Source organism: Pelophylax lessonae (assembly GCF_965119305.1).
Source record: "Pelophylax lessonae genome assembly, chromosome: 1".
Taxonomy (NCBI): Eukaryota; Metazoa; Chordata; class Amphibia; order Anura; family Ranidae; genus Pelophylax; species Pelophylax lessonae.
In genome coordinates, this window is record NC_138768.1 from 561,257,409 (window position 1) to 561,285,376 (window position 27,968).

Consider the following 27,968-nt stretch of genomic DNA (forward strand, 5'->3'; position numbering starts at 1 on the left):
TTTATTGCTGTCTGTGCCCCTGTTAGGGAGATTCCCCCTCTATTCCTCCTGTTTACCATTTTCTTAAGAGTGAAAGTAAAACAAAATTCCAAATTTTGGGTAGTCTCCAGAAAAGTAATAGAGGGGAATTCTTCCATTTGTAAAGAAAAATAGAAAACTAGTGGGCCTTTAAAGGTGTTGAGCTTCCTGTAGAGTATAGATCTCAGTACACAATCATTAATAAAAAGAAGTATTTATTGTACAAAAGCTTTAGAGCTGGGGATTTACATATCCTCCGTAAAAACAATAGAAAAACATAATGATAACACATCCTCATAACCCAACATCCCCCACAGGCCACCCATGTCAGGACACCATCTTTGAGGATTGTTCTTAGAGTGAGCAGGAGTCTGTATGAGGGTAATCTTGCAGATTCATATACCCCTGATGCAGTGGCTTACCTATGGTTTTCCATTAGGATTATACTAATATACCATCTAGGCTGGTACTGTTAACACATTCTGAGCAGGGGTGACATTGGTCCTTCTTTTTTCCTCTTCTTTGTGGGTGCTGTTTGGCAGTCCCTCTGTGGAGTATTCTGGCCCGCCCAGCCTCCAGTGTCTTGATCCGCTTTGTGGTCTGGCCACATGAGATGAGGATTTTTGATCGATCCTCCTGAGTTCCAATCTATTTTATAATTTAACCCACTGTCACTACACCCTTATAAGCCCTTGACAAAGGCGTAACATGTCAGGATGAGTCTTGCCCTCCTTGTGTAATATTTTTATATATATGAGGTTATCCTTAATTATCATTGTAATTACACTGTTTACACACATAAGGCAGGGGTCTATATCTTCAGGGGTGCTTTTTGTGTGTTATGATGATGTGTTATCATTATGTTTTTCTGTTGTTTTTTCGGGAGGATATGTAAATCCCCAGCTTTATAGCTTTGGGGTCTGGCCACATGAGATGAGAATCTTTGATGGATCCTCTTTTTATTTTAACTATGTAATTCCCCAAATAAAATATATAAAAGAGGCGCATACTTGATACATCAAAATGAAGAACAGTTGAGTGTATACAATGAGAAAAACCTTTAGTATTTAACTGGCCAGCAAAATCTTGAGTGAGAGAGCATTTTAAAACTCCTATTTGGGAAGCAATACAGAAGTTTAATATTCTCTTGTTCATCCCTAAAGCCTTGTATACAAAATGAGAATATCAGACAAATGATTGTTTGTTTTTTTTTGCATGCTAGTCTCATTTCGAAAATAAAGAGGTCACTAAAGTTACAAAAATTCTTGTACCACAGAATACAACTTGATAGGTAAAGTAATGTATTTTATTTAATTCATGTGTTGAAATGCATTGTTTTGTTTCTGAGAATGTGTGGTCTTAGTCTTTAGATTTTTTTTCAGGTGAATACTATACTTATTCTGACTCCAGTTATTGTAATAGTGACTTATCCCTTGCTGAGACCTATTCCTGGCCTGTATAAGCAGACTCAATCACCGCAGACAATTGCTATCAGATAGCTGAACTCACCAGACACCGTTTATTTTAGGTTTTATTGCAAGCAGTAGGTATAGCAGACAACAAAAATGTAGCAGATGATTGAAGATGGTCAAAACATGGTAATGTGTTCCCGGACGCGAGCAGATTGTATGAAAGGCCTAGACAGATGTGGCCGTCTCTTTTCCCACAAGCATAAAGAAACAGGAAATAAATCATAAATGGGAGGGGACAGAAGGGAACACAGAAGAGAGAGACAGTAAGGTAAGTGCAACAACCAAATTAACCACAAGATGGCAGTATAATAACAAAATATAAATACATTACCACAACTATGCATTATATTATTCAGTATCTTACATATTGGTGTAACAGCACAATACTGATTAAACGAATATCATACGATCTGGTATCGTATGAGAACATTTTTTGTGTTTGCCCCTATTAATATCTTTGGATGAACTATCGTGACCGGCTCTCGAAAGCTGTGTACTGACAATGAGATTATCGTAAGATCGATTTGAAATCGGTATTTTTTTCCGATTTTCTCATCCTCTGTACTCGGCCTAATAGTAAGTTACTTTACATTAAAAAGGGGTGAAGGGTGGTTAAATTAAAGTGATTGTAAAGTCTTGTTTTTTTTGTTTTAAAAATAACAAACATGTTATACTTACCTTCTCCGTGCAGTTGGTTTTGCACAGAGTGGCCCGGATCCTCCTCTTCTCGGGTCCTTCATTTCTGCTCCTGGCCCCTCACTCCTATCGAGTGCCCCTACAGCAACCAGCTTACTATGGGGGCACCCGAGCTGATCTGCAGCTCCGTGTGTCCATTCAGGCATGGAGCTGCCATTCGGCCCTGCCCCCTCTCTCTCCTGAATGGCTCACTGACTTTGATTGACCTCAGCCATTGAGGAGGGAGAGTCCCAAGACGGCTGAGGGACTCGTGGACATTGCTGGATAGAGAGGGGGCTCAGGTAAGTATTAGGGGTGTTGGGGGGACTGCTACACACAGAAGGCTTTTTATCTTATTGCATAGAATGCATTAAGATAAAAAACATTCCTGACTATACAACTCCTTTAAGCCGCCTTCAGTTGTTTAAAATACCTAAGATAGTTAGATGGTAGGTGTATGTTTATTGATCCAGAAAAAAAGACCAAGAAAACTAATTTGCTGCATTAGCATATTAATTGTCAGACAGATAAGATATCCTTTCCTTCCTCCAGCAAGGGAAAAGGACACCGCTTTCTCAATCAATATTCTGTCTTTTAACTTGTTCAGCATATTCTCGTGTATCCCTTTCCATTCTAAATTCCACCTTGACTGTCACTATAGTCTTGAAGGGCAATCCATTTATAGAAGAACAACACGCAAATAAAGAGGCCAGAATAATGCAACACAAAGGCAACTTTTTTGTTAACCTCTTCAGAGCAGTCTGTAGATGTCCAAAATATAAAAAAAGGTCATAGCATATAGCGCTAGCACACAGTTAGTTGCATTTCACATTTTTACTATGTAATGTGTAACTTCCACTGCTCTGAAGTTATATAGAAAACATAATTAGGAATCCTCTCATTCTGTGAATTTGAGATATACTTAAGGTGCTGATTTACTAATAAATGGGGGGGGGGGGGGGGTAGAGGGGACTGCTTCAAAGTAACATATTACATGTTGCACCTTAAATACGGAAATACGGGTGTAACATGTTACAAAAGGTAAACTTCTCTTTTAACCATACTATCCTAACAAACAATAGATGGATTTGTAGGATTAGCTTTACACATTTTTCAATTTCTACTGACTTCTCACTGTTTTCAGCACAACAGCACAACACTGCAGCAGCCACCCACACATTATTTCACCTACAATCACTGCAGGACCATTCAAAAAGTGCACCACAACATGCGCATTGAGAAACTGACAGTGAAGCCCCTAGTTTCTGTTAGCAAAGATGCTAGCTCCTGGACCCAAAGCTGATTTGAGAATTGGTATTATAGTATTATATTACATTCAGTGGCAGCTGGTGCTCCATGGGTCAGGGGGGGCGTCAGACCAACCGCACCATACTCCCCCCCCCCCCCGACCACACCAGGCAGACAGGACAGACAGAGTGACAGGACAGACAGACAGCACCCTCACTCACCCTGCCTGGATGCAGCAGCAGGCGGCGGTGGCAGCTTCGGTGGCAGCTTCGGCTCATTCCCCGTCTTCTGCATCTTCTGCCTCCTCCTCCATGCCCAATGGCATGGCTTCTCCTTTCGGCCAATCGGGAAATGGGTCTCAAAACCCACTTCCTGATTGGCCGGGAGGAGGATCCGTGTGACAATAGCAAATTGTCACACAACTGGGTGGGCTCGGGGCGCACCACTCTGCACCCCTAGCCCACCCTTTTTTTTAGCCTGTGAGAGCCTCTGGCTCTAATCACATGGCTAAAAAAAAGCCCCATTGATCTCCATGCGTCCGGCGCCCCGCATGTAGATTAGAGGGCCGGACGCATGGATGGGGGGGGGGGGCGGCGCCCCTGCGCCCCGAATGACCAGCCGCCACTGATTACAGTAAGTGTCCTTATTATCCTTACAGTATTTGTAGCTTCTGACTTTTAATTTTTTGGGAGGAGAATAGAGAACCGCTTTAAGATGCAATATTTCAGAGCCACTTAGAACAATTGTATAAAGCCAGAAAAAAAAATATCTAAGGGGTTCAAATATCATTAATAACTTAGGTTAGTCAATAAAGAATGTCACCTAAACCTAAAATTTTCTCTGAATAGGATCTTTTCTTCAGCTATGTTTTTATGTGCTTATGCCTACATATTAAATGTGCTATTTAAAAGTATTTTTAGTAATATATTGGTATTTAAGTAAAATATATTTCTATTGTAATATCCTATAAGCACCCCCTGCCCATAAATTGGGTCATATGATTTGTACAAAGACCAGAGACATGTATTTAAGATTGTGGGGGTAGGGAATTTAGACAGAAACGCAGACAGACTATACATTCCTTTGTTCTGTATTGTCTGTACGTCTGTAACAAAGTGCTGAGTCTTCCTCATAAAGATGACCCCTCTTAATGCCCACAGAGTAGGTCATATGGATTACCTACTATGTGAGTCTGAAGCTTCCCTTTATCCCGTATTTTTATAACAAAATGTCAGGAAGGATAGCTTTATAAATGAAGACAGCACAAAATCTAGCAAACGGTTAATTACAAAGACACAGCAATGATATGTGCATACATTCTTTTAGCCCTTGTAACTATGTATCTCACACAACCAGCAAAACATTTAGCTATACAGTGCAAGGCCACTTTATACTCTTCTGACCAAGCTGCATAATATGTTACAAGTGAAATGTGCATGATATATTGTATTTGAAATCACACAAATTATTCTGCGTTGCCATGTATTAAGGGAATTTTTCAAAACAGGTAGTGTTGCTTATATCAGCATATTTTTATTTTAATACAAAAAAAGCAAACTGTATATATTGAAATGCTACTTTCAATTGTATGCTTGGTTAAGCTGATAAATCAGCACTTACAGGTGCATCTAAAAAAATTTGAATTTCAACAAAAAGTTAATTTTTTCAGTAATTTCAAAAAGTTAAACTCATATATTTTATAGATGCGTTACACATTGAGTGATTATTTCAAGCATTTATTTATGTTGGGCTACAGAGAGGTACTCGGGTACTATGATGAGCTGCAGAGAATTCTGGTACTCTAATGGGCTGGAGACAGGTACCCGGATACTTTGATGGGCAGGAGACAGGTACTCAGGTACTCTATTGGGCTGCAGATAGGTACTCAGGTACCCTGATGGGCTGGAGACAGATACTCAGGTATTCTGATGTGCTGCAGATAGGTACTCTGAAGGGCTGAAGACAGGTACTCGGGTACTCTAATGACAGGTACTCGGGTACTCTGATGGGCTGGTTACAGGTACTCGGGTACTCTGATAACAGGTACTTGGGTACTGTGATGGGCCGGTCACAGGTACTTGGGTACGCTGATGACATGTTCTTGGGTACTCTGATGGGCTGCAGAGAGGTACTTGGGTACTCTGATGGGATACAGAGAGGTACTTCGGTACTCTGATGGGCCGGTCACAGGTACTTGGGTACGATGATAACATGTTCTTGGTTACTCTGATGGGCTGCAGAGAGGTACTTGGGTACTCTGATGGGATTACAGAAAGGTACTTCGGTACCTGAGTACCTGTCATCAGAGTACCCAAGTACCTCTCATAGAGTACCCGAGTACCTGTCACCAGCCCATCAGAGTACCCAAGTACCTGTCAGAGTACCTGATGGGCTGGTGACAGGTACTCAGGTACTCTGATGGGCTGGTGACAGGTACTTTGATGGGCTAGTGACAGATCCTCTTTATTGGGGGGGGGGGGGGCAATTAGTGTGATCTACTGTTCACTGTAATCGGTAACTAGCTGTTACCGCAATCTCCTCCTAACACAGGATCAGTGTGTGAGGAGGAGAACACGGTGTGTGAGGAGGAGAACATCTAGTTACCGTGGTCTCTGTTGACATTCTGTGTCCGACTGTGATTGGACACAGCCGATCACGTGGTAAAGAGCCAATTTCATTGGCTCTTTACCCTGATCAGGGATGGACTGTGTCAGAGTGACACTCTCCATCCCCGATCGTCTCCCTGGGGGTGCGCAGGAGCGGCGTGCACGAGGAAAGTGCATGTGGCCGGCTGTGATTGGACACAGCCGGTCACATGGTAAAGAGGCATTTTTTTAATGGCTCTTTACACCGATCAGGGATGGGCTGTGTCCCGACGAACACGCCACATCCCGATCGCCGCGATGCGCGCCCCCCCCCCCGAGAGGGGGGGGGGCGGGAGAGCAGCGGGAATGTGCGGACGTCATATGATGCCCGCCCGGATCGACAGAGTGTTCCTGCCGACGTCATTTTACAATGCGCCGGTATTGAACTGGTTAAAGCAGAACTAAACCCTCCTGTCTTTTACAACAAAGGAAGCTGCCATCTTAGCTTCTATTTGACCTGCATTTGCTAGGGTGCTGCACGTGATTAGTTATGACACCAGCCATTTGATGGCTTGACAGTTTGATCACAGAGCTCATGCAACTGTGACAGTTATCATTTGTGGCATGTCTTGAATGTAACTGTTTTGGGAAACTTAAAGTGGTTCCAAGTGCCCCCTTAGCAAGCTGTGTCCTATGTGGGCACTCATGAGAGCATTCTCCCAAGCCAGGCTGTGTGCATACATAGACACATGCAGCATGGCTTGGTCCTGCCCCCTGCTTCCCACTGCTGCCTCTGTGTTCTGTGAATGCAGAAACAGAAGACAAGAGCAAAGACAGCATTGGATTAAAATTGGTGACAGGTAAGTGTTTAGGGAGGTGAGGTGAGTTGGGAGGAAATAGAGAGGAGACATTGCTAGGAGTGGCAGCAGAGGAGAGGGACGGTGTATCCAAGCTGAAGTCCATCCATACCAGAACCTGACAGGATTTGTGAGATCTATCCATATGAGACATCTGAGTAATCTGGCTTCACTTTGTGATGTCTACTTACCCCTTCCTGTGTGACTCACTACCATAAGGTATTTGGGTCCACACTTTCTGATACGCGTACCCTCACTCTCATGGTGGTGGGATTGTCACGCTGGTGACTGTCATTGTTTATGGATCACCACTTTTGCCAACTTTGATTTTGCATGGGTACATTATTGGTGGCTCGCTGTGGACATTCATGTTATGAACTTTTTATTTACACCAAGTATTGGGACTTTTGTATTTCTTTTTCACTTGTTTTTGTGACATATGCTTATTTGTATGATACGGTAATGTAATGATTGTTAAGCACAGCATTTTTGTTCTCTAGGTGTTTAGGGAGGGGGGAGAGACATAGACAATGGAAGGTTCTTACCTTAAAGTGGAACTACACTGCATCTGAGCACCACAAACCAAAAAAACCCTATTTATTTCGTTTTTATTATTCAAGGCAAACTCACCCATCCATCCTTGTCTCCATGCATTATTTTTATGATGAATCAATTTGATAAATACAGTAAACCCCCCTCCATTGCGGGGGTTACGTTCCGGACCCAGCCGCGAAAAGTGAAATTCCGCGAAATAGAAAAACCCTATTAAAATGCATTGTAGGCATGATTTTTTTTACTGTCACTGTACGTGTAGAAGCATTTTAAGGTCTTTAAACACACTTTTAAAACAATAGAAACTCATTTAAACACATAAAAGATACTTAGAGACAGAGCAAGAGCTATGAAAAACACAAAAATCTTTCATTTTCAATGATTTATATAGTAAAATAACATTACAAAAAAAAACGCGAATTACCGGGACCGCAAAAACTGAACCGCGATGTAGCGGGGGATTACTGTATCCCTATAGCATTTCTGGCCGTGGTCATCTTGAGTAAGGGCAGATGATTCATGTAGCATTTACTTCCTGGAATCAATCTGCCCTTAGCTCAGGCATTCAGGCAGGATGGTGTGCTTAGCTTAGAATGCCCTTCCTCCCCTCCTGACTTCTGGGATGCATGATATCATTTGCCTAGGCCTATAAACCAAAGAGTAACTGAAGAAGTGTAAAAAAAAAAAATTAAAACATGGAAATATTATATACTTTCATATCTATTTACTAATGCTAACAGCATAAAGACTAAAAACAGTCAGTGTTGATTGAGAGAGTGAAGTTCTGCTTTAATGCAGAGAATGCATTAGGGTAAAAAAAAAACATTAGGCCTTTAGAACAAGTTTACATCAATGGATTTAGTTCTGCTTCAAGAAGGTGATGGTGGCCTAAAATCCAGGAAAAGAGCAGTACTGTACACACTCCAAGTTTGCAAGGATATGAAAAGATGGATAGGGGATTTCATACAGAGGGTCTATGACACTTTTTAGAATTCTGTTGGGGCAGGTGACAGATTCATGTAAACGGGTATATATGTTTGGGGCAAAATGCACACTTGGTGCTGCAGTGCTCCCTCCCTGCCGGTGCAGCTGTGACAGAGAATGTGCAGCTCCAAAGAGTTTTGTTGCTGGGTAGGTAGAGCCTGATAAGGAAGCTTATACACTAGTTCCCCATCACGTCTGCTCCTCTTGTGATTGGCAGCAGGCAGTGAGGGGATTTATTGCCAATAGGCAGCCTGCTATTGGCTAAAGAATCCTTTTATTGCTTGCTGCCAATCACAGGAGACAGCGGACTTGATGGGAAACTATTGCATAAGCTTCCATCAGGCTCTGCCCACTTGCAACATCACCATTTGCTAGCAGGCTGCCAGCTGTGAAGCTGGCAGCATCTTTAAAGCGGAACTATACTTACCTTCACTCCAGTACTGTGGGATCTTAGAGATCCCCGTCAGCTGCTGTCATCTTCGGCGGGCCGCGGTACCGTCACTCCCATGAATGTGAAGGAGTTAGTCAGCTTGGCATTGCCAAAATTCTGCACTGAGCTACGCATGCGGTGGACAGGCAGGTAAAGAACTTAAATGCAGAAGAGACTGTCTCTTCTGTATAAAATTTTTTGCCTGTTTCCCAATTAGTTTTTTTTTTTACTTAACCACTTCAGCCAAGGATGGTTGTACCCCCTTAATAATCAGGCCATTTTTTGCTATATGGCACTGCGTTACTTTACCTGAGAATTGCGCGGTCATGCAGTTCTGTACCCAAATAACATTGATGTCCTTTTTTCCCACAAATAGCGCTTTCTTTTGGTGGTATTTGATCACCTCTGCGGTTTTATTTTTTGTGCTATAAACAAAAAAAGAGCGACAATTTTGAAAAAAAAAAAACAAACAATATTTTTTAATTTCTGCTATAAAACATCCCCCCAAAAAATCGAAATAATCAAATTTCTTCCCATAATTAAAGCACATCCACCACAGTTAGCAACTCATTTAACCCTTTGATCGCCCCTGGGGTTAACCCCTTCCCTGCCAGTGTCATTAGTACAGTGCATATTTTTTAGCACTGATCACTGTATTGATGTCACTGGTCCCAAAAAAGTATCAAAAGTGTCACTTAGTGTCCGATTTGTCCGCTGCAATGTCGCAGTCCTGCTAAAAGTCGCTGATCGCCGCCATTACTGGTGAATAAAATATATAAATAAATACCAAATTCCATAAAAATATTCCAAAGTTTGTAGACGCTTTTTTGCCCAACTCAATCAATATTAAGTATTGAGTAGCAAAATACATATTAGCCTAAATTGATAAAGAAATTATATTTTTTTTACATTTTTTTTTTAATGGATGAGTTTTAATGCAGAAAGTAAAAAATATTGTTTTTTTTTTTTTTTCAAAATTGTAAGTCTTTTTTTGTTTATAGCGCAAAAAAAAAAAAAAAAAAACGCTGGAGTGATCACATACCACCAAAAGAAAGCTATTTGTGGGGGAAAAAGGACATCAATTTATTTGGGTACAGCATGTGCAGTTGTCAGTTAAAGTAATACAGTGCCATATCACAAAAAATTACCTAGTTATGAAGGGGGGGGGGGGGGTTAAACCTTCCGGAGCTGAAGTGGTTAGGTAGGTCTGTAAAAAAAGTTGAAAATTCAAATTTTCAAATCCAAGATTGCCATCAGTGGAAACTACATGTCAAAACAATCAACCCAACAAGAGTTATGGGCAGCTGAAACTACAATTTCCTGTCCAGACCTTTCTCAGTCGCTCTACTGGTCAGTCAGGTGCCCAACACATAACTAACAGGGACATCAATTTAGCTGTATATGTTCCTTGATCTACTGAACTTTTTGACAAACTGTTTTTACTGAATTTAACCTTATCTTATACATTTTGTCCTTATATGATTCATTTGAATTCCCAGGCGTGTGTAAGGTTTACTTAAAGTGGAACAGAACTCAAAAAGTGAAGATTTGCTGTCTCACAGAAAAACACCTAGAAATGTGCATTGTGCTATAACAGTACCTCTTGAATTTCTCCAGAAAATGGCAGTATACTTCCTAGTATGTGCGAATGCCTAGCCTTTCCTATGAATACAGCCTCAGTGTGAGATCTAAGGCACTGCTGCCTCTGACTGCTAGCCTTAACCACTTCTGGACTGGAAGGTTTTCCCCCTTAATGACCAGGCCATTTTTTGTAATTCGGCAATGCGTTACTTTAACTAACAATTGCGCGGTCGTGCGATACTGTACCCAAATAAAATTGATGTCCATTTTTTTCCCACAAATAGACAAATAGAGCTTTCTATTGGTGGTAGTTGATCACCTCTGCGATTCAAAAAAAAAAATATATATTTTTCACTTTCTGCTATAAAACATTCTCAATAAAAAAAATTTAAAAATCAAATTTTTTCATCATTTTAGGCCAATATGTATTCTGCTACATATTTTTGGTAAAAAAAAAAAATCCTAATAAGTGTATATTGATTGGTTTGCGCAAAAGTTATCACGTCTACAAGCTAGGGGATAGATTTATGTCATTTTTATTTTATTAATTTTTTTTACTAGTGATGGCGGTGAATATCGATTTTTAGCAGGACTGCGACATTGCGGCGGACAGATCTGACACCTAACTGACATTTTTGACACTTTTGAGGGGACCAGTGACATAACTACAAAAATTAGCAAAAGTTATTGCATATACAAACTAGGGAAAAGATTTATGTCATTTTTATTTATTTATTTTTTACTAGTAATGGGGGTGATCAGCGATTTTTAGCAGGACTGCGACATTGCAGCAGGCAGATCGGACACCTAACTGACATTTTTGACACTTTTGGGGGGGGGGGGGGGGGGACCAGTGACATTACTACAGTAATCAGTGCTAAAAATATGCACTGTTACTATACTAATGATACTGGCAGGAAAAGTGTTAACATCGAGGAAATCAAAGGGTTAAATGTGTCCCTAGGGGGTGCTTTCTAACTTTGTGGGAAATGGGCTTGCTGAATGAACACAGAGACTTGTGTTCCTAAATAGGAGGAACACAGGGTCCCTGTGTTCATTACTGACAGAACAGTGGCCTGCCATGTTTACCACGCCAGACTGCCGTTCTTTCTCTCCACGGGAAGTGACTGCGTGTGCCCGGCGAAAATTGCGGTTGCAGGACTTGCTGATTGGCTCCCCCTGAAGCCAACTGGTGTGTGTGCGCCCCCCACTAGTGGTCCTGTGAAACGACGTACAGGTACGTCGTTTCAAGGGACAGAGTTGACCTGCCGCAGTATAAATACGGCGGCTGGTTGGCAAGTGGTTAAAGTGATTGTAAAGTCTAATTTAAAAAAAATAAATAAATAAACATGTTATACTTACCTGCTCTGTGCAATTTGTTTTGCACAGAGCAGCCCGGATCCTCCTCTTCTAGGGTCCCTCTTCGCTGCTCCTGGCCCCTTCCCTCCTATCAAGTGCCCCCACAGCAAGCAGCTTGCTATGGGGGCACCCGCGCCGAGCTGCAGCTCCGTGTATCCATTCAGACATGGAACGGCTGTTCGGCCCCGCCCCCTCTCTTTCCTGATTGGCTCATTGACTTTGATTGACAGCAACGGGAGCCAATGGTATTGTGGCTTCATCTCAACCAATTAGGAGGAAGAGTTCAGGCTGAGGGACTTGTGGACATCGCTGGACAGAGATGGGGCACAGGTTAGTATTAGGGGTGCTGGGGGAGCTGCTAAACACAGAAGGCTTTTTATCTTAATGCATAGAATGCATTAAGATAAAAAAAACATTCTGCCTTTACAACTCCTTTAAGAGAAGCTTCCCCCTTATCATAAAATGACAGGCTTTTTATTTAGGGATGCACAGGTGTTGCAGTCTCATTGTAATCTATTGGGACACCGTGGTTGCATGGACATGGCCGCTGTGTCCCAATGTGACATCTGTGCAAGTGTGGGTCCCTAAACACATAGAAGGTGAGACACGAATGTCATATTGGGACACAGCAGCCGCTAAGTGTGCAGAGTGTTCATGCAGAATTTGTACTGTTAATATGTGGTCACATCCCTTTAGCACCTTATGGTTTAAATACATGTACAAGCTATGGGGATTTTAGCACAGGTATATCTTTTCTTTGTTGCAATGCAGGTCAGTGACCAGACCTGAACCTAGTGGCTTTCCCCCACCTTGTGTCTCTATGCCCCTTGTTAGCATGGTATCCACCGTAGCATTTGCAGTGGCAGAGCAGTGTAGGACTGGTCGTTAGAGGGATTACTTTGATGCAGTTGGTCGACTTAAAGGGTAACTCCACTTTCATGGTGGGAAAAAAATATCAAATAAAGAAAAAACAAAATAGCGTATACAATTGTGACACAAATCATATTGTAATTGAATGTTATTAAAAATGACCTTTCCTTTTCATTCTGCAGCTGTTGTATTTTCTGAAAATGCAATGCAATATGGCTACCTGGAGGTGTTCCGTACACAGAATGTGTACTGACCCCACCCCAGAAACATCATTTCCTGCTTGTGTGATTGACTCACCGATTTTCCCAGAAGTCTGCCTAAGATACAAGTCAGATTTCAGGCATCCCCTGCAACAAAAATGTCATTTTTGGTGAGATACTCCCAATAGGAACACGTCTAAAGGGATGCAGGCCCAGCAGCTTTCCTCATTAGAGCTCTGCAGCTGCCACAGTTGACAGATAATTATAAAACCACTCCCATTAGACAAACTCAGCACAGAGGCATAGAGGAACAAACAATGATTTCTTTAGAATAACAAAAGTTAGGAATCTGCAACAAAACTGTTAAAATCCTTGCAATGCACATAGATCACCCAGAGGGGAATCTTTTTTTCTCAACAAAAGTGGGGTTACGCTTTAACCATATATTGCAATATGTGTGAACTAAAAATCTCTGTTTTTCATTGCATAGTTTGCTGGAAAGGGTGTATAGCAGTGTGCAGAGGGTTCATTCAGAACATGCAGCCATTGTGTCCCAATAGGCAACAACAGGACTGCCGACATAGGGATGCATGCAACACCTGTGCATCCTTGTGCCTATAAATAATGGGCCTGCACTGGGTATTAATGTTTCCGCCCTGTATGAACCAGACCTTAAGTTGGGTATACCTGGTAGAGATCGACCAATTATCGGCAACACCGATATATCGAGGGCCAATATGCACTTTCCCCGATATATTGGATTCGGCCTTTGGATTTACCGATATTGCCGTGACGTCATTGCGTATGTTGTGCCATGCACCTCCGCACACTGGGCAGCTTCTGTGGCCTTCTTGGCCGCCTCCCTCAGCCTCGTTAGTGTTTTTTACACACCGCGGCCACACTGGAGTCTGCTCTGCATGCTGTGCACAGTCGGTCGGGACAGTGAGTGATCTTCTAGTTCTATCAAAGACCAGTCACAGACACAATGCACGTGTAACACAGCCGCCACGGCCACCCACCACCCCCAGCTGCCCGGTGCCAGCCAGCCACCCACCCAGTCCCACACACCCACAGGCCTACCAGCCAGCCAGCCAGCCAAAGGCCCTGCCTGACTGTACCTGCCAGCCACCCACCACACAGGGTGCCAGCCAGCCAGCAAAGGGTGCCAGCCAGCCACCAAAAGGTGCCAGCCAGCCACCAAAGGGTGCCAGCCACCCACCCACCACAGGGTGCCGGCCAGCCACCAAAGGGTGCCAGCCAGCCACCCACCACAGGGTGCCAGCCAGCCAGTCAGCCACCCATCACAGTGCTGCGCTGCAGTCAGTGCACAACTGCTAGAAAAAAAGCTAGACAGTGGATTGGAGTCAGTGGACTACTGCTGCAGTAGTGTGCCACTCACTGAGTGAGTGCCCTATTGCATCAGTAGTCCACTGACTCCAGTCCAATCCACTGTGTAGCCGTTGTGTTGCCTAGCTTTTTTTCTAGCAGTTTTGCACTGACTGCAGTAGTTGCAGTGAGTGCCATACTGCAGAGGCAGTCTACTGACTCCAGTCCAATCCACTGTGTAGCTGTTGTGTTGCCTAGCTTCTTTTCTAGCAGTTTTGCATTGACTGCAGTAGTTGCAGTGAGTGCCATACTGCAGACTGCAGAGGTAGTCCACTGACTCCAATCCAATCCACTGTCTAGCTGTTGTGTAGCTTTTTTTCTAGCAGTTTTGCACTGACTGCACTGCAGTAGTGATTTAAAATTATTGCAGTGAGTGATTGCACTACTGCAGCAGTTTATTATGCATTAATGCACAAACTAAATGTCCCTACAATTGAACTTTTCCTATCAGTTCTCATGCAGTTAAGGTGTGAAGAAGGAGCCCTTAATGTTAAAATTGTTAATAAATAAAGTTTTACATGTTCAGTAACAGATTTGTGTCGAAATTTGTGTTTATTTTGCAAAATTTTAAATGTACAAAAATATCGGCCAATATCGGCGGATACCGATATGCGATGGCCAAAATATTGGTATCGGCAACAAAAACCGATATCGGTCGATCACTAATGCGTAGTCCAATAATGTCGCTCTGTGTGTACCCCTGTCAGTTCAATAGAAGCTAGTCTTACAACCTACTTCTGTTGAATGGCCCTGCCTAAAAAACAGCCTTCAATCAGCGTTTGCAGCTTGCAGCCAGTGGCTGCAGCGCTGATCTGTGTATACTGAAGGTGTGGGGGGGGGGTGGAGTCCCCCCTGTGAGTATACTATAGCGCAAGGCAGAGATCCCTGTTTCCACATTGCTTCTGTGGATGTGAGATCTATAAGGTTGTTTTTTTTTTTTCAACTCTCTGGTTGAAGAAAAAAAAGGATTTCTACATTGGTCTCTCAGTCATCTTATGAAAGTAAACATTTTCTTTGCATTAGCTTCGTTTTACTAAGAGCAGCTACACTACTGCCTGTCCAATCTCTAATAGCTGTACAACCCCACAACTTAATGGGTAGCAGAAAGTTTTAGTGATTAATCTTCTCTCATCAATAGACTTGAGGAGAAGGAGATTAATCACTCACAACTGGTCATTTAGAAGACTGCATGGTGATGTCTCCTAATAGAGATTTTTTTTCATTTGCTGATATTTAAACAGATCATGTAGCCCAGTGAAAGTCGTGTGTCAATGCAGAAAGTAGCATTTCAAGCTAAACTCTAGGCAGTAAAGAAAAAAAAAAAGCAATGCATGAAGAGGCTATAAAATCTAAAAACAAGACGTGTATCCACCTGCTTCAACTGGGGGTTGGTACTCTTCTTGTTCTCAAACTGCTTTATATGGTTTTATTTTTGCTCAATAAAAAATAGTTTGTTTTAATGCCCTTTTTTTTTTGGGCCTTTTCACACGGGCTTTCTGATCAGGTCCGTTTTTCAGGTGGACCTGATCTAGGGTTGCCACCTCATCCCTTTAAACCAGGACACATATTAATTACACAGGTTCTGAGGCTAATATAATGCACATAAAGGCACAAAGTGAGTTTAATTACCGCCTTAATCATCCACAGAACCTGAGTAATTAATATGTGTCCTGGTTTAAGGGGATGAGGTGGCAACCCTAACCTGATCAGAACCCTCCATTCATCCCTATGGTGTGGACGATGTCAGCGATGACATATCTGCTGACACCCGCCACTATCTGATCGTGTCCGCTAAATTCAGATGGATGGTGACCCTATTTTCCATCTGTCTGGAGGATGGGATGGGATCGGATGAAAATAGACAGGCGGTCTGTTTTTATCTGATTTCCCCATAGAGGAGAGTGGGAATCTGACAGGTTCGTCTCAGCACAGTGAGCTGATACAGTCCTGGTGATTGGCAGAGACAGGTGGTCTCTGTGCATTCTGGGATACTGTATAAAAGCTGGGAGCACATGTCCCAAAGGGAGGGTGGCGGCTGCCTCCTCCTCTGTAGCAGTTGCACGTGGCATCAGGAGGTCGTCTTGAGGACCAGAGGAACAGAGCTGAACCCAGAGGTCCAGGAAATCTGACTGAGGGGGAGGCACTGGAGACCCTAGAAAAACAGTATCGTGAGTACAGGGGATTGTGTCAAGGGGCCTGACCTGAGGGGGGGCCACCCCGGAGTAGGATAGTCAGTGGACGGGTGTCAGTGGTCAAGAAAGAGGATACTAGGAGAGTGTCCTGAAGATAACTTTAGTTCATCAAGTCATCTGGAAAGAGACTTAACCCTAAATCCCCCTAAGTGGCAAGGTGGATCAACAGCCTGGCTGTATCAACGGACAGATGTCCTCCAAACTTTGTGCATAGTTAATCTGGAGTATCCCACTATTCTCTTCTCCCGTCCCTAATTTACAAAATAAAACACAAAACAACTACATATCCCTAGACGAATTATTGACTGAGCCAAGAAGTAAAGTGATAGACTGTGAAAGTTGCTATTGGTAACCCAGGGGGATCCATAAGTGTAAAATCCAGCAGTCCTCAAGGGGCAGTGCTACATGGGTGAAGTTGCATTTTAAGTACCAGAAATGTACTTCATACTAAACTGGGGGGTATAGGGACAGCACTGGGAGCCAATCAGGTTTGCTGCAAAGTACATGTACATACAGGAACATTTTGACAAGAGGAGAGAGTAGACATAGCAGTGGAATGAATTACTCCTACTCCCTCATTGTCCACTCACAGGATAGGAGTAGGGAGGTGCCCTAGCTTTTTTGTTTAAAGAGGCTGTGAACTATAGATGATGTGACTAATATAATAATAATTTACAAAAAATAATAATAAACATAAATAATAAATATTTCCTGCAGATGATCTTTTCCCCCATTGCTGACTTAGCATGCCTTGGTCCACATCTATAGAGGAAGCCACATTCATAGAAGCATGGCTTTGCTTCCCATGTCAGAGCTGACCCCCCCCCCCCCCCATCCCTGCTAAGGGCTCTAAGGACCAGGAGAGGGGGAGAATGTACTGGTCTATAGAATAAATGAAGCAACAGCAGGATCGCTGGAACGTCATTGTCGACAGTTCACCAGGTACAACTTTCTCTCCATCAAGGAGAACAGTGAGCAACACAGTAGTGAGACTAACCCTCACCCCAGGCGGCGGGGTTGTGGTTGGTGGGGGTGCCAGAAGGATAAGAGCAGCCGCCACTTATTGACAGGGGGCAGAGGGGTTGTGGTTGGTGAGGGTGCCCAGGGCGTCAGAAGGATGAGAGCAGCCACCACTTATTGACAGGGGGCGGAGCTTCACTCGCCCACCCGCAGCTCAACTCCTGCTGTGCTGCCACAATGCAGGAGTAACATATTCAATTGCCGCACAGCAGGGGGTAAGCTGCAATTGGGCGAGTGAACCTCCTCCACCTGTCAATGAGTGACAGTTTCCCTCCTCCTTCTGACGCCCCCGTGTGCAACAAACACATACAGGTCCTCCGCTGCCGACCAGACAAAAGGCGGAGCACGGGTGTCAATATGATTTGGAGGGCAGAGAGGGGATCTCCCCATAAAGGGTTCCTGTCACTGACCAAAGCTATCATATAGGGTGTTGTTCATCCCTTAAAGCAATAAAGTTGAATGAAAAAAAAAATGTAAATAAAATAAATACATAAATAAAAATTAAAGCACTCCTGACCCCCTGTGCCCATGTGCAAATACAAATTCGCATGTAGGTCCTGCACGCATATGCATACAGTGATTGCTCCATACATTGCATTGTGATTGCACCACGAATGTCAGAATGAGAACAATAATAATTAAATAAGCACCAGAGCTTGTGTTCAACCACCTGCCTACAGGGCACTTTTACCCCCTTCCTGCCCAGGCCAGTTTTCAGCGCCGTCACACTTTGAATGACAATTGCTCAGGTCATACAACACTGTAACCAAATTAATTTTTTATCATTTTTTCCCCCACCACAAATAGAACTTTCTTTTGGTGGTTACTAATTACTGCTGGGTTTTTTATTTTTTGCTAAAAAAAAAATGAAAAAAGACCGATAATTTTGAAAAAAAAAAAAACATTTTGTAAATTTATTTTTCACCTTCTCTTACTGTATGTGCACTGATGCGGCTGCACTGATGAGGTGTCACTGATGGCACAGCACTGATAGGTGGCACTCACATACAGCATTGATGAGCACTAATAGGCGGCACTGATGGGCACTGAAATGCAGCACTGATTGGCATCACTGATGGGCACAAATAGCTATCACTGATGGGCACAGACTGGCATCACTAAGGGGCCTTATTGGGGCTGCACTGTAATCAGTGCCCTGATTACCTCCACAGGTCTTTCTTGTGGGGAGATGCCGCTGATTGGCTCTCCTCTCCTCACACTCGGTCAGTGTGAGGCTAGGAGAGCCGATAAATGGCATCTCCTTGTTTTCATGTGATCAGCCGTGATTTGACACAGCTGATCACATGGGTAAAGAGCCGCGCGATCCTGGCGAGACTGGGCAGCGACATAGGACATAGAATAGGATGCGCAAAAGAAGAGAGCATCCCGCCCGCCGTCATTTGTCTCTACAGTGGTTGGGAGGCGGTTAACCTGTTGGCACTGAAAGCATGCAAATATGCGGCCTCTCGGAAATTGGGTCTTGGCATTGAGCAGCCGCATATTTGCTTGCAAAACCAGCTGTGCCGAGAGCGCATGCCCTGCACCCTTCCGGCACAGTTGCCATCAGTTAACAGAAAGCTCCCGATCACTGCTTGATAACACTCATTTGTTATCTTGGCTATGTCTCTGTACATCGCTGCATTCATCTTTTCCTTGATCCTGACTAGTCTCCCAGTTCCTGCCACTGAAAAACATCCCCAGAGCATGATGCTTCCACCATACTTCACTGTAGGGAGGACATTGGGCAGGTGATGAGTGGTGCCTGGTTTCCTCCAGACATGACGCTTGCCATTCAGGCCAAACAGTTCAATCTTTGTTTCATCAGACCAGAGAATTTTGTGTCTTATGGTCTGAGAGTCATTCAGGTGCCTTTTTGCAAACTCCAGGCGGGCTGTCATGTGCCTTTTACTGAAGAGTGTCTTCCGTCTGGCCACTCCACCACAATACAGACTTGATTGGTGGAGTGCTGCAGAGATGGTTGTTCTTCTGGAAGCTTCTCCCCTCTCCACAGAGAAACGCTAGAGCTCTGACAGAGTGACGTTCAGGTTTTTGGTCACCTCCCTGACTAAGGCCCTTCTCTCCCAATCACTCTGTTTGGCTGGATGGTTGGCTCTAGGAAGAGTCCTGGTGGTTCCAAACTTCTTCCATTCATGGATGATGGGATCTTCAATGCAGCAGAAATGTTTCTGTACCCTTCTCCAGATCGGTGCCTCAATACAATCCTGTCCCAGAGGTCTACAAACAATTACTTGGACTTTATGGCTTGGTTTGTGCTCTGACATGCAATGTTAACTATGAGACCTTATATAGACAGGTGTGTGCCTTTCCAAATCATGTCCAATCAACTGAATTTACTACAGGTGGACTCAATCAAGTTGTAGAAACATGTCAAGGATGATCAGTGGAAACAGGATGCACCTGAGCTCAATTTTGAGTGTCATGGCAAAGGCTGTGAATATTTATGTACATGGAATTTTCTCGTTTTTTATTTTTAATAAATTTGCAAAGATTTCAAACAAACTTCTTTCACGTTGTCATTACGGGGTATTGTTTGTAGAATTTTTGAGGAAAATAATTCATTAAATCCATTTTGGAATAAGGCTGTAACCTAACTAATGTGGAAAAAGTAAAGCACTGTGAATACTTTCCGGATGCACTGTATTTACTGTGCTTATAGGTAACTCTTATTATAGGCTTACCTATAGGTAAAAGTCAAGCAAGGGGGTTTTTTCCCACTTTAAAGTGGAAGTAAACTTGTATTTTAATCAAATGGCTGACAGGCAGGGAATTTATGACAGAAGAGACCCTATTGGTCTCTTCTGCCATAAAAGCATCCTTCTGCCTGTCAGCTGTCATGTTCACTGAGCTGCGAATGCCGTAGCTCAGCAAAAATGTATGGCCCAGGTCGGCCCCCTATCCGTGCTGTGGTGATATGACTCCATGAGAATGAGTTGGAGTGGCGTCATCGCAGCCTGGCCTATCAAGTTGTTGAAGTCACAGGACCTGCAAGGAAGACCGGGCAAAGATGGAAGCACCGGGGGCTAGGGTTGCCACTTCGTCTCTTTAACCATTTCTGGACCAGAAGGATTTTCCCCCTTAATGATAAGGCCATTATTTGTTATACAGCACTGCGTTACTTTAACGGACGATTGCACAGTCGTGCGATGCTGTATCCAAATAAGATTGATGTCCTTTTTTCCCACAAATATAGTTTTCTTTTGGTGGTATTTGATCACCTCTGCAATTTTTTTGTTTGCGCTATAAACAAAAAAAAGCCACAATTCTGAAAAAAAACAAAACACATTTGTCACTTTCTGATATAGAAATTTTTTCATAACTTTTAGTTAAATGTGTATTCTGCTACATATGTTTGGTAAAAAAAATCCCAATAAGAGTATATTGATTGGTTTGCGCAAAAGTTACCGCGTCTACAAACTAGGAGAAAGATTTATATCATTTTTATTTATTTTTTACTAGTAATGGCGGCGATTGCCGATTTTTAGAGCGGGACTGCGAAATTGTGGCGGACAGATCGGACCCCTAACTGATATTTTTGACACATTTGAGGGGACCAGTGACATAACTACAGTAATCAGTGCTAAAAATATGCACTTTTATTGTACTGACACTCGCAGGGAAGGGGGTTAACACCAGGGGGCGATCAAAGTGTTAAATGTGTCCTTAGGGGGTGCTTTCTAACTGTGTGGGGGGATGGGCTTGCTGCATGGACACAAAGACCTGTGTTCCTAAATAAGAACACAGGAGCTCTGTGTTCATTGCTGATAGAACAGCGGTCTGCAGTGTTTACATTGTTCTGTCTCCACGGGGAGCGATTGCAGGTGCACAGTGTCAATCGCAGTCGCCGGCCTTGCAAATCAGCTTCCCCTCTGGCAAATGAGTGCGTGCGCGCTCCCGCTAAGCGACGTACAGGTACATCGTTTTGCGAGAACCTGCTGAAGTAATACATACAGCGGCTGGTCTGTAAGTGATTAAACCAGGACACACATTATTTACACAGGTTCTGTGGCTGATTAACCTCCCTAGCGGTCTGATTATGTCCAGATTTCTGTACTAAAAGCGGTACATTGTTTTGCACAGAAATCTGTTGTTTTACATTTTAAAACTCACCCTCCCCTGCGATCCCCCGCCATCATTCCGCTGTCCTCCTGCTGTGTGCTCAGCTGATGCCGGCACCTGTCTTCCGGTTCCCTCCCTGCGAGCGCTGCGACGCAGGGGGGTGGAACCGGTGGCAATTTCAAAAATGTAAATACACTAAATGGCATGATACAAAGTTGTGATCCTAACGGATTACACTGTATCATGCCATTTCACCTCAGGATTTCCCCTGGTGACTTTTCCATTGCCCTGCATGTGGTTTTGCAGTTCTTTGTGCCTGGGAAATAGAGAAGGACCATGGCATCCAAAAAGCTTTATTTTTTGCGCAAAAGCGCTTTTAGACGAACTGGAAAACAGCGACAGCGAAACAGAGTTACTTGAAGAACTGCGCGGAAAGTGATAACAGCGACGATTCTGATGTCTCTTTCTGGCACATCACTCCTTTGGAAATTGTGAAGAATCATTTGATATACTTCCTAAATTCCACAAGTTGTGGCAGAAAGAGACATCAGAATCGTCGCTGTCGTCACTCTCCGTACCGGATGACGAATTTTCCCACGAATCGCTATCGCTCAGTCGCTGTTTTCCAGTTTGTCTAAAAGCGCTTTTGTGCAAAAAAATGCTTTTTGGACGCCATGGTCGTTCAAAATTTTCCAGGCACAAAGCACTAGAAAAGCACAGGCAGGGCACTGGAAAAGTCACCAGGTGAAATCCTGTGGTGAAATTGCATGTGACAGTGTAATCCATTAGGATCACAGCTTTGTATCATGTCATTTAGTGTTTTTACACTTTTGAATTTGCCGCCGGTTCCACCCCCACGCGTCGCAACACTCGAAGGGAAGGGAACCGGAAGGCAAGTGCCAGCAATCTGCCGTGCACAGAGCGAGGAGAGAGTGTGAGCGCCCCGAGGACGGCGGGTGATCGCAGGGAAGGTGAGTAACGTTGTGGGGTAAGGTAATCCCGAGTGTGGCTCGGGGTTACCGCTTTTGGTACTGAAAATTAACCCCGAGCCACACTCATGAAGGTGGTAATTACACTCACTTAGTACCTTATGTGCATTATATTACCTCAGAAACTGTGTATTTCATGTGTGTTCTGGTTTAAAGGGATGAGGTGGCAACCCTACCAGGGGCCCGCTGAATTGGTCCCAGCGCTGCACTGAAGGACACCATATGACAGGTAAGTCTGCCATAATGTACTAATAGGCTGTACATACTAATACATAATGGCATAAACCACCTGGGGGGCCTTAAAAAGAAATAGTGGACTTTACTTCTGCTTTAACATGTACATGAGGAATGTCAGACTCTCCCCAGTAGACAAGTGGTTAAAGCAAACTAACAAAAGCGTTTGGTACCAATTTTGATAGCACACACAAAAAAAAAGAGAAAAGTGGTGATATGGAGCCGTTGCATGCTATTGGCTGCCATGCCTTGGTGATAGTACCTCACAGAAGGTGTGGGAGGAGCTGAGTGTGGCTGCTATTCGTCCTTATTCTTCCTCTCCCTCACCTCCCTGTGTGTGAAGAGGGAATAGGGAGCCGTAGCGGCTCAGTGGAGGGCAGTGTTCCCTCAGTGGAGGGCAGTTTTCCCTCAGTTGAGGGCAGTTTTCCTCAGTGCAGTGGAGGGCAGTTTTCCTCAGTGGAGGGCAGCGTTCCCTCAGTGGAGGGCAGCGTTCCCTCAGTGGAGGGCAGCGTTCCCTTAGTGGAGGGCAGTTTTCCTCAGTGGAGGGCAGTTTTCCTCAGTGGAGGGCAGCGTTCCCTCAGTGGAGGGCAGCGTTCCCTCAGTGGAGGGCAGCGTTCCCTTAGTGGAGGGCAGTTTTCCTCAGTGGAGGGCAGCGTTCCCTCAGTGGAGGGCAGTTTTCCTCAGTGGAGGGCAATGTTCTCTCAGTGGAGGGCAGCGTTCCCTCAGTGGAGGGCAGCGTTCCCTCAGTGGAGGGCAGTTTTCCTCAGTGGAGGGCAATGTTCCCTCAGTGGAGGGCAATGTTCCCTCATGTGTACACGTCAGCGGGCTGTATGATAAGCGCGCACACACAGACAGACACTGAAGCCCGCGCACCTTGCCGTACCTAGCACTGAGGAATCCCTCCGTGCCATTCCCGCTCCTGGCCACCCCTCCCCTAGGCTTAGGCGGCCCCTCCCCTTGCTCTGACACGCCCCCAGTTGATAGGCGATTGTCTCCGTGCTTCGCCGAGATGGGAGGGAATTGTTATTCATTGCGGGGGCTGGAGGGAGAGAAGAGGGTGGAGATGGGTGTTGGAGAAGCAAAGGCCATCGTCTGCCCTTCATGTGGGAGGGAGGAGGAGGGGCCAGGAGAGCAGGTGGAAGTTAGGTGTGGAGGTTGAAGTTGCGGCGATCACATCCAAGCCTGGGGCTGTGCTGGCAGTCAGCGCTCGCCATGCCATGACCTGTGCCCGGTAAAGGTGAGAGCATGGCCAAGGAGCTGAGCCAGGAGGAGGTGCTGGACTTCCTATGCCAGGGCGGAGGGAAGGTGCCCAATGCCTCGCTGCTGGCACACTTCAAGCACTTCTTGAGGGACCCCCAGGTGGCCGGCGGGCAGCTCCAGAAGCGCAGGGACAGGTTCAAGCAGTATGTCAACTCGGTGGCCGTGGTGAAGCCGGAGGGAGCTGTCAAGTACGTGGTGCTCAGGAGCCGCTACCGGGATCTGCTGGGAGAGGAGCTGTCATCCGCAAACCACGAGACGGCGATCAGTAACAATAGAGAGGACGAGGAGATCGGCTCTCAGGTGATTGGAGGGGGATGGAGCAGACAGGAGGAGGACTATCCTCGGGGGGAGCCTGCACTCATCGATCATCAGCGGGGGGCACCCATGACTTATAATGACCCCGATTGGAATGGTAATGGGGCTTCTGATGACAAGAGCAGGCATGGTTACTCCTATACCGAGCCAGGAATGAGACTGCCTTCATCGCAGCCTCCCTCATCTTCTGGAGATCAGCAATCTACAGCACCCCTGAGCTCGACCTCATCATCTGTGAACAATGCCTATCTACAGAGCAGGGATACATTTCCACATGACAACATGCAGCTATTACCTTCCAGCAGGACTTTTTCACAACAGCCCTGTCATACCGCCTTGTCCACTGTGAAGACCACCTCATCGCCTCCTGATACTTACTTGTCCTCCACCAAGAACTCCTCTTCCCCAGCTGATACTTCCATACCCTCCACCAATACCTCCTCCTCACAAGGTAATATTTTCATACCCTCCACCAAGAACTCCTCACCCAGCGATATACCCTCCACCCGTACCTCCTCCTCTCAAGGTAATACTTTAGTTTCCTTTACCAAGAACTCATCACCCAGCCATACTTCCATACCCTCCACCAATACCTCCTCCTCACCTGGTAATACTTCCATACCCTCCACCAATACCTCCTCCTCACCTGGTAATACTTCCATACCCTCCACCAATACCTCCTCCTCACCTGGTAATCCTTCCATACCCTCCACCAATACCTCCTCCCCACCAGGTAATACTTTCATGCCTTCCACCAATACCTCTTCACCTGGTAATACTCCCATACCCTTCACCAAGAACTCATCACCCAGTGATCCCTCCCTGTCCACCATGAAGACCACCTCTTCACCTCCTGATACTTACATGTCCTCCACCAAGAACTCTTCTTCATCAGCTGATACTTCCATACTCTTCAACAAGAACTCCTCTTCACCCAATAATATTTCTACGCTCTCAATCAGGACCTACTCTTCTCCCAGTGATACTTACATACCCTCCAGCAGGACCTCCTCATCTCCTAGTGATGCCTCCATACCCTCCACCAGGACCTCCTCACCAGCCAGTGATACTTTCATACCCTTTAACAAGACCACCTTTCCCCCCAATAATCCCTCTATACCCTTCAGCAAGAAAACCTCGCCCCCCAGTAATGCTTCTACAAAATCTTATGAACCACTCGGTAGCACTTTATCTCATTACAAGAAGGACCCTGCAGGCACCCTTTCAGCACCTTATTCTAAGACTTCAGCATTTTGTTCCCCTGCTCAAACCCCTTCATTGCCCCAGTCACCCCCTCCAGGGGTCAGTGAGCACTGGAGACCCTCATCTGGTGGGGACCACAGGACCGAATCCACTAATCCCCCTCTTGAAAGTGCAAGCTACAGGGGTCCGCAAGGACAAAGACTTGGGTGCACTGAGATCCAAACCCCAAATTCGGAGGTGAATGGTACATTTCCCCAGGAGGTGCATTTAGTTCAGCAGGATAATCCCAAGTATATAAATGAACAACAAGGACATGGGTTTTATGAGGACCTGGCAGCTTCCCCTCCTTCCAGGTACGTGAACAGTACACACCCTTCCTCCTTGCTGCTCCCTGTTAAATCAAGTATCGCTTCTGTAGATATACAGCTGGAGGAATATGAGCCAGCCAGTCAATGCCCCTCACCACCTTTACTACTTAATGATATGCGTGACTTGTGGATGTGCCAAATGCCTGTGTTTAAAAGCATACGGTGCCAACTATCTTTGCAGGACATGGAAGACTTTGTTGATCAGGATAGCTGTGGAAGTGAGGGGAGCGACAGTGGCGAAGGGGGTGACTGTGACACTGAGCACAGGGATGATGAAGACTTTTCCAGTGATTCAAACACTGAAAAATACACTCAGTATATAGAGCAGAAATGTGAAAACACTAAAAGATGCCCTCCAAACAGAAAATTCCTTAGCATTATTGAACAATATAGCAAGCTGCAAAGTGGGGACCTGCTGGGAGCCAAAGATACTCTAGTGGATTGCGAACCTGAACCTAGTGTTCCAGCTGAAAACAAGAAGTCCCCTTACATTGCTAAATCCTTTCTCACTGATCAAGCACCTATCTTGTTTGAGTTGGCTAGACATCCTCCAAAGCACAGGGCCAGCTCTCGCTTTCGAGAAATAATGTCTTCCTCAGATGATGAACTAATTGATAGGGATTTCAATAGGAGGAGGCGCTCGTCACGCACTAAGAGACCCCCTGATATTGTTGTGGTTCCTCCACAGCCTGATGTTGACTTGCTTTTATTAACAAAGCCTGTGAGCAATTACAAGCTTACTGTAAAGCTTGCAGACCAAAAACATCATCAAGCACAGTATGAACCAAAAGCCAATGAGGATTTTTTGCTTAAGTCTTTTAATTACAAATCATCGACAGTACCCTTGGATCCTGCAGAGCATGACTGGATTGTTAAGTCAGCTTCCGGGTCTTGGCTTCACGTCTATGGATTGTTTAATCAAGACCCCCAACTAGCTTTACGAAAAGATTTCATCTCTGGTTACACAGTTCTGCACTGGTTTGCCAAGCACGGTGCAATTGATATGTTCCATAAGTTTGTAGCTGGTGCCAAAAAGGCAGGGATTGAAATTGATTTTAACATCAAGTCTAATGGTGGATACACACCTTTGCACATTGCTGCTATTCATGGGCATCAAAAAGTGGCTGCCATGTTAGTAGAAAAACTCCAAGTAAATGTGAAGTTGAGGGACAACAGTGGAAAGAGGGCTTGGCAATACCTGAACTGTAACACATCTGGGGAGGTATGGAGGCTTTTAGGAGCCCCTAAGGGGAAAACCATATTTGCATCTCGCACCTTAAATACCGCTTATATAAACACACACAACAAGTCGAGTCAGATAAATAGAAAAACGTCTTTGGCAGCTTTTCTCAAACCTCAGCATCAGAAATGGAAAGCAAACAACCATCCTGTAATAAGGGAAAGAGAAATCTACAGTGACTGAGGTAGGGTCAGTTTGGAAACTGACCGGGGATGGAAAAGCAAGAAGAGCCTGCTTTGTTACTATGACAGCGGCGTATGCTTCCTGCCCTGCATGCTTTGCTGGCTTGTAATTTTTACTGGGTCATTGGTGCAGACAGGAAGAGGGACAAGTACAATCCAAGGTTTCCCAGGTAAAGAAACTAATGCCATAGTAACACAGGTACAGCTTCCTTCTACACCATACTGCAGCCTGTTCTTTCAGGTACTCTTGCAGTTGATTTCTGGGGCCAGGACATTATGGATGGGGCTACAGACAAATGCCCACAATGTTCCAAGAACTACAGTCCTAGACTGAGAAAAGTCAGCTAAGCTTATCTAATGTGTAGGAATAATATCTTAATGGGCTTCCATTTTTTTTTTTAAATCCTATACAGGTTGTTTAATATTAAACTTTGCATGCACTTAAAAACTGATGTCCATGTTTCATGTCACTTTAAATAGTTTGTTTGGACCAAGCTGATCCAAATTAACTATTGCTTCGTTAAGTGCTGTCTCTAGGCAATGTATGTACTTCATGTAACCTCAGCTACATACAGTGGGGGGGGTTCCAGCTGTGAGACCAAACTGAGCTGTGAGAACAAAACAGTCAGCCTGAGTGGAACTCAGCCATACATAGGCAGCTTTGTATTCTG

The 27,968-nt window shown here is 44.6% G+C and overlaps 1 protein-coding gene across 1 annotated transcript; it reads left to right on the forward strand.

Moving 5' to 3' along the window:
* Positions 1 to 23,085: 23,085 nt before the first annotated feature.
* On the forward strand, positions 23,086 to 27,630 carry SOWAHB (sosondowah ankyrin repeat domain family member B). Its single transcript, XM_082256529.1, has 2 exons — positions 23,086 to 23,110; positions 23,487 to 27,630. Exon 2 carries the CDS (start codon positions 23,975 to 23,977, stop codon positions 27,296 to 27,298), a length of 3,324 nt encoding a protein of 1,107 aa, XP_082112655.1. The 5' UTR covers positions 23,086 to 23,110; positions 23,487 to 23,974; the 3' UTR covers positions 27,299 to 27,630.
* Positions 27,631 to 27,968: the final 338 nt, after the last annotated feature.